At 30.8% G+C, this 11483-nt stretch overlaps 1 protein-coding gene across 5 annotated transcripts in view; it reads left to right on the forward strand.

Moving 5' to 3' along the window:
• The window catches only part of LOC106469581 (putative fatty acyl-CoA reductase CG5065), a 106290-nt gene that overhangs the window by 84552 nt on the left and 10255 nt on the right, over positions 1-11483 (forward strand). For all 5 annotated transcript variants that reach the window (XM_022398898.1, XM_013930087.2, XM_022398909.1 and 2 more), the window contains 8 exons: positions 242-358; positions 2051-2226; positions 3123-3195; positions 3788-3894; positions 5666-5843; positions 6435-6479; positions 7638-7756; positions 10179-10418. In XM_022398898.1, coding sequence (XP_022254606.1) covers positions 242-358; positions 2051-2226; positions 3123-3195; positions 3788-3894; positions 5666-5843; positions 6435-6479; positions 7638-7756; positions 10179-10418 — 1055 coding nt within the window. The remainder of the gene's footprint in view (positions 1-241; positions 359-2050; positions 2227-3122; positions 3196-3787; positions 3895-5665; positions 5844-6434; positions 6480-7637; positions 7757-10178; positions 10419-11483) is intronic.

The raw sequence follows: 11483 nt of genomic DNA on the forward strand, positions 1-11483 counted from the left end.
AAAGACTTGTGTCGTTAAAGTTTCGTTGGAACGAAGTTACGGAAAGTTAATTAACAAACGGAGACGTAACAATATGTTTAATAGTTGGTCAAATGATACACTTACTATATTTATTGTTTTTTTATATTTTTGTTCGTCTGATAAGCACTAAATCTTTTAATGATTGTTAAAACGGTATCATTTATTATCTTGTTGGATAGTACAGGAGTGTTTTTATTGCTGTGTTCTTTTTTTTCTCTAGGTATTGGTGGAAAAATTACTTCGATGTTGTGGTGGAATAAAAACTATTTATGTTTTGTTGCGATCCAAAGGAGGACAAAAGCCACGAGAACGGCTGGAAGAACTACTTAATGCCAAAGTAAGTCGAGCATTTTAGTTTGAAATTCTTTAATTAACAGACTTTTGCAGTAATAAAAAAATTGTTTTTCATCTGGGGAAAAATATTTTTATTCTACTTTCATAGATGATAAAATAACTAATCTTTTATCTTATTTTTCCAATCTTGGCAATTAATACTTCATATTGCAATAGTTTTTCTACTTTATTGTGGCCTCATATTTAAACATCAAAACTATGACTAAGGGATTGTCTGCTGCCTAGGTTTGTCACCGTTCTGCATAATTGTATTGAGAGTTTACACAGCAGAGGTGTAGGAGACAAATTAAAAGTGGGAAGCCCAAGGTTTATTTCACCGAGCGAAGCTAGGAAATGCGCGTCACAGGCGCACCCATTATGGCCCCCCAGATTGAAAAGTGTGGCAACCTCCCCCCTCACCCGGGGCTTCCTACGCTACCCTACAATAAAATATATAGTTTTATTTAATTGTGTACCAAAAGTATCTTGTTGTGTATATATTTATTAATGTGTTACTGATTGGTAAAAATAAATCTTGCAAAGTTGAGTAAATGTTAGACCCATGAGATTTAGTGTAAATAATACACTGTAAATTCTAGAGGATACTTGAATTACCTTTTAACCTAAATTGTAACAGAATTAGAAGTATTAGGAAGAATAATCCATAATTTTGAAATGTAAATATGGTATAAGCTCTTATTAATTTGTGCTTTAGTTAAAAGTCCAAGAGAGGAATTCAAAATTTCAAAAACAATATACTGTTTTTTAATTATAGCATTTTTTGCAACTTTTTTACCACTAACAACCAATGATCCTTCTAATTTTTCAATCCATGTGCGGAATGAATTTTTTCATGTGCACCGATATCAAGGCAACGTGTGGATGTGTGTGTGTTACCAGTTTTTTTTTAAGAGGGGGCTATTTTTAGACCATCAAACCTATTGGATCATAAGGCTGCTTTGCAGTGCTACCAGTTGATTATTTGTACTTTAGGCCTATTGACTGCTAAGGTCATTAAGGCTGTCAACATGTTGAGACTCCTCACCATTACTGAGGATATGCGCAGCTGGAATAATGAAGTGCATGGCACTTGATTTGTTGTTGTGCAGCTTAGAGGGAACACTGCTATCAACCTATTTTTCTTTTGCATATTCTTTTTTTTTTGGTACATTTTAATTCTCTTGGTAGCTAGTTCTTTGAATTATTAGCTTCTTATACACTATTTTCAACTGCATATGTTACATAAATTGTAGCATGGAAAGTTAAATCATTCCTGCAGCCTTGACTGTGAACTAAATATTTCAATATTTAGTTGTAAGAGTTACAGAAACACCCGTTAAAACTGGAGAACTTATAACAACGTTAACTTTATTTATTTATTGAAGCAATTCAAATTTTAACTATTATAAGCAGAGTTTCATCTTGTATTCTTAGCTGTAGCATAAATACAAAGTATAAAATAAAATGATAATTAAAAAATAAGACTGACTCCAAAATGACTAAGACAGTTGTAAAATAATAGTTGTCCTTCTTTCTCTTAAAAAGTAGATTTTCTGAAACTAAGTGTAATGTATTTACATGTATATTTTTATAGTGGAAGGTACATATCTTCTAAGAAATATTAATGTTTTGATATGCCAATGCAATTTTTCTCAACAAACTTTTTGATGCATGTCCATACTGTTTATCTCTGTAGATTTTCGATGATATCAGAAAAAATCAACCACACCAGCTGTCGAAGCTGGTCCCTATCCATGGAGACATAACTCTTCCTGGTCTAGGTATATGTCCTTCAGATGTGACACTTCTTGCAGGTGATGTTTCTGTAGTTTTTCATTCAGCAGCCACTGTCAAGTTTGATGAACCTCTTAAGTAAGTAAATTTGCATCAGAATATTTAAGCACAGGTCTGAATGTTAATAACTAATCTTTTTTTGTATATCATGGATTTAAAAATGCTAATTATTGAATTCTATTAGCTTACCTAATGTACAATTTTAATTTCTAAGCCTTTGAAATATATTTTATTAGATAGATATCTAACAAACTTGAAAACCAAATCAAAACGTGTTTCATATCTACCTATTGTCCATATGAAAACTGATGATCTATATATTCATTTCTTTGTATGTTTTAGTGACATGGAATGTACATTAAGGTGCTTCTTAGGCTGGGCTTTCAAAGTTTGGAAATCTAATTACAAATAGTTGAAATTGTTAACACAGTTAATATTCAGAATTAAAACTTATGAACAAAATGATTTGCATATCAGTTATATGATGTCAATAAACACTACTTTGTGGATATCAAGCACCTGACCACTTTCTTTGATGCTACACTTCTGAAGAAAAAATTGTTGATTCAATTACCAAACTAACTTATTAAAGGAATAAATAAAAATGTTGACTTGTAACTAAACGAGTACAATGTACTTTGTCAGTATTAACAACGAAAAAATTATTTTCAATAAGAATACTAATGAGAAAAAGGATAAAAACTGTACATTTACTATTGGTTATTTTTAAACATATATTTGTGATATATCCTGCTAAATTTGTCCAATAACTTTTGTTGTTTTTGGTTGTGTAGTTATTTTGTTTGTATTTTCATGATTAATTTTGTTAATCTATCTTTTAAATTTTTAACCTGTTATTTAATTAATATATTCAATATTTATATCTCTTGAAATAAAAACCTAAATTTTGTTATCAGTATATTATCCATTGCAAAATGGAAGTTAACTTTTATTTATCACTATTTGTTTTTCAGATGCTCAGTTGAAATGAATATTTTAGGCACACGGAGACTTGTAGAACTCTGTCACAAGATACCCCACCTGGTGGTGAGTCTTCAATAAGTTTTTCTTGTTTGTTTAGGATGCATCCAGTATAGTTGAGGTAGTAAAATATATGTTGCAAATGTGATTAATTTTAAAACAAATTCAACTTTATTCAAATGAATGTCTGATCCAAAAATGTGTGTGTTGTTATATGTACTTGTAAATGAAATAATGGCACCAAGGTTGTTTTTTTCTGTGTGTGTACAAGTGTTGTCTTTTGGATTCTGAATATGCAGTTTTATTGTTTATGAAATAACAAAAAAAATCAAATAAAGTTTTTATCTTGTAATATCACCTATAGACATGAAGGGACCATTTGACTTGTGTAGTTATGTTATTTCTACTTATCACTTCTTTATATTTTTTGTTTTCATTTTTTAAATGTGAGTTATGCAATTAGAATTATTTATAAATATGTTTAATTCAAATTTTTTAATCCTAAACCTGTTAATTTCATTAGAATAATATTATTTGTTATTACATACATCTTTAGTTTTACAGTAAAATGGATTACACATTTTCCACACTATTAAATTTTTTATTCGTGAACCTGCTTCAATTACGTTTAACTTACTAAGAGTAAACTATGTTTCAGGCATTAATTCATGTTTCTACGGCCTATTGTAACTGTGACAGAGATGAAGTAGATGAAATAGTTTACCCACCTCCAGCAAACCCTCAGAAAGTTATCGATGCTTTAGAGTGAGTAATGTTATTGGAATTCTGATAGATTTAGTTAAGAGAAGCTTCTATTTTTAAATTAACTTTGTTAGAGGAGTATTTATTTGTTTAATGAAAGTTAACTGAATGTGCACATGGTTGGTCGTCCATTGTCTGACCCTGTATTGGAGAAAGAATATACAAATCTGTTGTGTACAAAAAATCAAATATGTTACAAAAGTATGTTTACTTAAAATATGTCTGTGAATTGCCAATATCAGTCTGACTTTGGCAAGTCAAGGTGCAAGGTGATGTTCGTGGGAAGAATAAAAATATATTTATCCATTGTTCGGATTACATATTGCATTTGCATAATCACTAGAACCTCTGAAATGCATTTTACAGTTTTTCAAGTCATGGTGCAAGGTGATGTTCATGGGAAGAATAAAAATATATTTATCCATTGTTCGGTTTGCATATTGCATTTGCATAACCTCTAGAACCTCTGAAATGCATTTTACAGTTTTTTCAGTACTTCTATATATTGTATATGGTACTTCTCTCCTCTACCACAAACTGTTGCTAAATCAGCAGCATTGAGTGAAATGAATAGTTGATAAATCTGACACCAAATACATAATACCATGTTGAATGACACTCTGTAAAAGGTCATGGCATGCGCACTTTGACCCTAATCCATGCACATAGGGTTAGTAGAACTTTTGTCTCTCATATTTTGAAAATGTAGTGTAGACAGCTTATATTATACATGTTTCAAAATGTAGTGTAGACAGCCTATATTATACATGTTTCAAAATGTGGTGTAGACAGCTTATATTATACATGTTTCAAAATGTAGTGTAGACGGCCTATATTATACATGTTTCAAAATGTGGTGTAGACAGACCATATTATACATGTTTCAAAATGTAGTGTAGACGACCTATATTATACATGTTTCAAAATGTGGTGTAGACAGACCATATTATACGTGTTTCAAAATGTGGTGTAGACAGACCATATTATACGTGTTTCAAAATGTGGTGTAGACAGACCATATTATACGTGTTTCAAAATGTGGTGTAGACAGACCATATTATACATGTTTCAAAATGTGGTGTAGCAAGCTTATATTTTGTATGGTTTGAAAGTTGATGAAAGAAATTTCTATTTTATTTGAGTTTAAACTTTTTGAAACTGTTTAGAAGCTTTCAAAAAATTTCTGGTTATTTGCTGAAATTAAAACATCTTAGCTCACATCATGCAGGCAATAAAACTCAGCTAACAACTGATGTTCTGAGCAATATCTTTAATCTGTTTCTAAATCCTTTCCTTGTAGGTTTTTATGTATTATAGGTTGTATGTCAAGAGGCTGTAATTATGAAATTATAGCAATAAAGATATTTTATGGTGGACATATTAAGATGTATTAGATTGTTTTGAATCTAATTGTCCTATTTGTACATCTTATTTTTTATTCAATTATAAGATATCTTTCCTGGCCTTGATTAAACAGTTAGAATTTACTGAAATACATCTACATAATATGAGATCTCAGAAACAGTTGTGGTGGTATAATTTAAGAACAAATATTTTGACATCTTTGTCCGTGTAAATCATAGATTTTATGAATTTTGTCAATTGGTAATTGAATTGTTTTATAATTAACAGTGTATATTCCAGACATGTATTATCCAAGAGATGTGTAATGGTTCTTAATTTACAGTTAAAAGGATGCATAAGGGAAGAATATTTAGTTTTGAGACCAAAATTATGGCTTTATTTAGAACTAATTACTTGTATCTTATTTTAGGTGGATGGATGAAGATATGATAGCATCAATCACTCCAAAACTTTTGGGAGATCGTCCTAATACTTACACTTACACTAAAGCTCTTGCTGAAAATCTTCTTGTGGAGGAGTGTGGAAGTTTACCTGTGGCTATTGTTCGACCATCTATAGTTGCAGCAGCATGGAAAGAACCTCTCCCAGTAAGTACTTTTGTCCTGTCTTGCTGATTTAAACCAGATTGACTGACTGTATTTTGCATCTAGAAAGGATTTTCTTACTCATGCTATCAGATTACAAAGAATAATAATATTATTTTAGTTTGGGGCAAAGTATCCTGCCTATATTTCACATTTTTTATATGTATAAATAGTACTTTGATATTGTTTTGTATTTTTAAAATACAACTTAATTTTTAAAAAGTTTTCTGTGTTAGTATATAAATACACAATAGAACAAAATCTTTACAAAGACCGTTATTGAAATCTTGTCATTGAGATAAATATTCTTGTAGGTAATTGTTATTTTTAGGTACACATGTGCATGTATTGTATTTGGGAAGACATAGATGTACAGTGCATATCTGTAGTAGCATGCACACAGTGTGTATGTACATGGGCAATTTTTATTTATTTACATTATTTGGAGACTTGCAGCATTATCTGTTGTTTAACTGAGTAAAAGCCAAGATTTTAGGTGTTATAGTCTTAAAAACCTATCAGTCTTTTCATGTGGGTCATTTTGAGAAATGTGAAAAACTAGTTAATAAATGCACAAAATTTTCTGTCTTACAGGGCTGGATTGATAATTTCAATGGACCTACAGGTCTTATTGTAGCGGTAAGTAAATAGTACTAATGTATGAAGGGTCTCTTAAGGTTGCAGTAATGTAATTTTCATCAGAGATTGTAAATTGTATGTGATAACTTTGTTTCTTCCAGTTCTTTACATTAGTATTGTTACATCTCTGTTTGTTAATTAATTTTCCGTAACTTCGTTCCGACGAAACTTTAGCGACACAAGTCCTTACTTAATAAAACTGGTTTATTCTTTCTGAATATAACTTTACCGATACACTTATTTTCAACAGTCGCTCTATAACAAACGCTATAACAACGAACGTTAACTTCAACAATACTTTCTGACTGCAGTTCAATTACTCACTACCTACACACACTGTTCCCGTCATGTTGTGACCATCTTATATATACCAGACCACCCCCAATCGAGTAAATGCTAGGGCATTCACGAAGGTTCGAGAGAAGGAGTGGCGTGACACTAGTCACGTGACCTCACTGACGCAACAGTATGCTGTTGATATTTAATATATCAACATTACATTTAATTTAAGCCATGTGGTAACCACACCATTGTTTTTCATTATTCTCTGACTAGATTCATTCTAACACTACATTTTGGTTTCTAAAAGTCAAAAGATAATAAACAGTTACAGACCAGTAATAAAAATTTACTGTGGAGTTTTAAACAACCTTTAAATTCTTATGCATACAATTCGTATAGGGAAATGGATTTTTATTTTGTATTAACATAAATGTAATATATTTTACAATGGTGTATTATATTACTGTAGTAGTTAGTGATGTGGTAATGTTTCCTTTGATCAAAAATACAAAAGTCTTTCTTTTTTTTTTAGGAAAAAAAACAGTGTAATGATATTTTTCAAAAACATTAAAACAAAAGTATTTTAATGAACCTCTTTGTTCTGATTATTTCAAAATACCTTACCCAATTTATGAGGCATCAATTAAGTTTGCAGTAGTGGCCTTTAGTTACAGTAAAGTTTGGTGCAAAAGTACCATCATCTAGTTATTGCTTATATATATTTTAATAAATCTATGTTCCTGGTAAAATATCAACAGCTTTAACTCAGAAAATTGTTAGGTGCATTAATCAGCTAGTTAAACTTACTTTAATCATATTTTATAGGATTTGTTTTCATAAGCTTCTCATTGTCTGTTTTGTATTTTCTGCCTACAGACTGGAAAGGGTGTGTTAAGATCAATGTTGTGTCGGCCATGCGGGACTGCTGATATCATACCAGTTGATGTGGTTATTAAACTTATAATTAGTGTTGCATGGTATACAGCGACACAGAGGTAATGTAATCATTCTGTGGTGTGTTCAAAAACTAGTGACAGCATATAATTACTCCAACATTATTAAGTCTTTAAGAAAATTAATGGTCTTTTCATGTCTTAATAAATTGTTTAACATCATCTAATGCTAGTATTAAAATCATGGGTGTCCACAGGGGGGTCAAGGGAGGCATTTGCTCCCCCTGGAATATGAGAAACATAATTCTTTCTTTATTCATTCAGCATATGTATACGAGTTTTTTATTCATTTTCTAATTTCACACTACTTTGCTCCCCCCACCTCCTTTTCCGGACAAATTTCTGCAAATTTCCACAATTAAAGTGTATCATAATTTAATGCTTGTGTTAATATATAGTAGCAATCAAAACTGGTAACAATGTTATGGTTTATGTTTAATGTAAGATAATAACAAGATTTATTGTTTGATATAATTTTAATTCAGATGTTAGGGACATTCCCTGTCCACTCAACTAATGCTACCACCTGATCTTGCTAAAATTTTATAGGTAATTAGAACCCAATAAGGGGAGGAATTGTGCAACATTTCAGATTAATACCCAAGATATAAACAAAGTTCGATCCTCCCAAAATCAGGGGAGGGTAGAAACTTGAAAACATCTCTAAAATATGTGCCATATTTAGAAAACTGTTAGAGATTAGGGATTATTTCTGTCTTTTTGAAATTTTCACCATTAACTGATGAGACCTTGGCATTTAGAATCGTGTGTTAATTTTACAGTTAGTCTGAACATATTACTAGGATAATGGTTTATTTATTAGAATTTCATCACTTACTCTGTGTAATGAGGTGATTTTATTGTTATACTAACATAAATTATATTTCCATGCTATTAAATGGACAAGTTAGTAACTGAGCTATAATGACTTTCAGACTATTGAGCTATATCTGATACATGGACTCCTTTTTGATATTTGATCCAGATCAGATATATAGCTTTCCTTGTGCATATTGCTCTAGGTTAAGATATAAACTTACTGATCTGTATGCTATACTCAAATAATATGTCTTAATGCAGTTATTTTAGCAATTCATTGTAAAAATATAACATTATATGCTAGTAATGTAACAAAAGTCTGTCTTGTGAAGAAGTATTTTACTTCTAATGACCCTGAAGAGTGATGCAAACTTAACTGAACTAGATATTTAAAAAAAATCAACCATTCCTTAATTTTTATTTGTCCAAAATTACAACTAAATTTGAAGTAATTTTTGTGCCCATCAATATGTGAGGCTTTTAATTCCGAAACTGTTAAATTTATGCTTTTGCTCTCTGCATTACCCAGTAGATCTTTTAATGTAAAACTTAAAAACCTCTTATGGTAATATATGATAAAAAATTGGTACTGGAGCACAATAATTTCTTGAAAGTGAATAAAATGTTTAGTTTGACAAATTACTGGGCACATTTTTTGAATCCAAACTGTTAAAGTATTTTCTTAGTTATAATCACTTCAGTCATATTAGTTAATGATGAAAACTTTAGCCAAATAGATAAAATATCTTGTCTAAAAATAACTTCCTAAATATGAGACATATATTACAGACATTTTTGACACTGTGATCTTCCTACTTTCAGTAGCTTTGTTAGCATTGGAGATACCAATCATAAATGTCCTGCAAAATTAACTCAGTTGAAATTAGAAGAATGGTTGAGTGATGTGGAATAATTCATTAATAGTTAGTGTTTAGTATTATCTAATGTTATTAGTAATATTTTGTGACCTAATATTATGGTTTATGTTTTGTGTGATCAAACACTAGTGTTTCAGTTTTGGATGTAATAAATGACAAACACTAGGCTGAAAAGGTGAGCACGTTTAGTGGGATGGGGATTTGAACCCGCAACCTTCAGATTGCGAGTCAAGTGCCCTAACCACCTGGCTATGTAGTTTTAACCTTCATCATTAAAATAGTACAAACCATAGCCTATATAACACTATATTTAAGTAACACTAGTTTTACAATGTATTACTTGGTGACCTCTGTGTGGAATAGATTAACATTACAAGGGTCACTGAGTGATATAATGTAATACTAGTGTGCGACAGCATTCTCTCCAAGATCACGGTGCCTTCCATCAAAATCTTGGAGCCACCTTTTATTAGATCTTAAATGTCTCATCTCCCTTTAAAATACCAGACATCTCTCATTAAAGTCCTAGAAACATCTTCCATAATTTTAGACATCTATTAATATGTAGAAATACATATGTGGTTACACTGTAACATTTAGTCTATAAATTTTGCAAAATATGGTATGAGTTTTGAGACTTAAAAACATATTGTTATAAGTAATATTTTTTTGTTTTTTTTCAACTCTGGGAAGTTAATTTGCAATTTATTTATAAACTATATTTATAGATTCCTTATAAATATACCATTTCTGTTTGTACCATGCAGACCAAATAACATCATGATTTACAACTGTACTTCTGGCTCCCAGAACCGGCTGTCGTGGAGAGAAGTTGAGTCCACTGTCTTTTCTTTAGTAAACACACACCCGAGCAGAGAAGTCTTAAGGTACCCTGGAGGTAGTTTCAAGAGCAATCGACTCTGGAACCAGATCTATGTATTTATTCACCACCAGATCCCAGCTCACTTGCTTGACTTTGCGGCCCGACTGATGGGCCGAAAACCAAGGTGTGCCAATGTTTTATAAGAAAGATCATGATCATGATCCAATATGGCATTTTTTTTTTCTATGTGATGCAAAATTCAAAACATTTTATTTTAATTAGCAGTAATATTGTGATGTATGATCTTTTATATTAACTTACCATGCCATCATGTATATGTAAAGTAAAATTTTTAGTAATATGTGTATATATATCTTCTACATAGGCTTATTTTTAATGCATTTCAAAGTATAACATAGTATAAAGTCACTCAGGTTCTTTTCTCTCTTTTTTTTCTGATAATTGTGGAGCATAGTGTTTTTATGACATCTTTTCAAGCAACTTCAGTAGTGTTAATATGGAACCTTTTATTAATGTCAAAGCTATATCTCTCAAACAAATTTTATTACAAAAGTTTGCCTTCACATAAACATAGAGATTTTGTTAAATTTGATATAGTCTTGTTATACTGCTACTGTATTTATTTCTCAAAAATGTTGGCATCTGAAATTTTTTTTTACTGGTTGAGAACTTAAAGCATTTTGCTTACCAAGATCTAAATGTTTTGTTCACTTAAATGGAACAACTAGTAGGGTGATGTCCCTAATAAAACTTTGTTGGAAGTAATATTTTTTTACAGCAAACAATGTGTTTGGTTAAATGACAGAAACATTTTGTACTTTGAAATATGATGATTTTGATGAACATTTGACCTGACAACACTTGTAAATTCCTTGGGCCCCAAATGGCAGAACAGCCTATTTTTAGCCAATAGAACATAAAGTTTAAAGTAAGTTACATTCAGAGAGAACAAAGTAGTTTAGTAGCATGTTCGTGTGGGTTAAGGTGTTTTTCAAATTAGAATATTTTATAAGAAGTGTACTATACAGGTTATGCCAAGGTATTTAAAATAAAAACTTGCTCAGTATATAAAGGCTGGCTAGTATTAGTACATGGTGATGATGTAGTGATATTGTATTATTTATTAAGTCGTCAAGAAATTAATGTCTAGTTTTGGAGCACTTATATTACTCCCCCCCCAAAGAAAAACGTACGTTGCACACATTTGACATGTAATGCTGTTTGAATA

The sequence above is a fragment of the Limulus polyphemus genome, unplaced genomic scaffold (assembly GCF_000517525.1).
Source record: "Limulus polyphemus unplaced genomic scaffold, Limulus_polyphemus-2.1.2 Scaffold97, whole genome shotgun sequence".
Classification (NCBI taxonomy): Eukaryota; Metazoa; Arthropoda; class Merostomata; order Xiphosura; family Limulidae; genus Limulus; species Limulus polyphemus.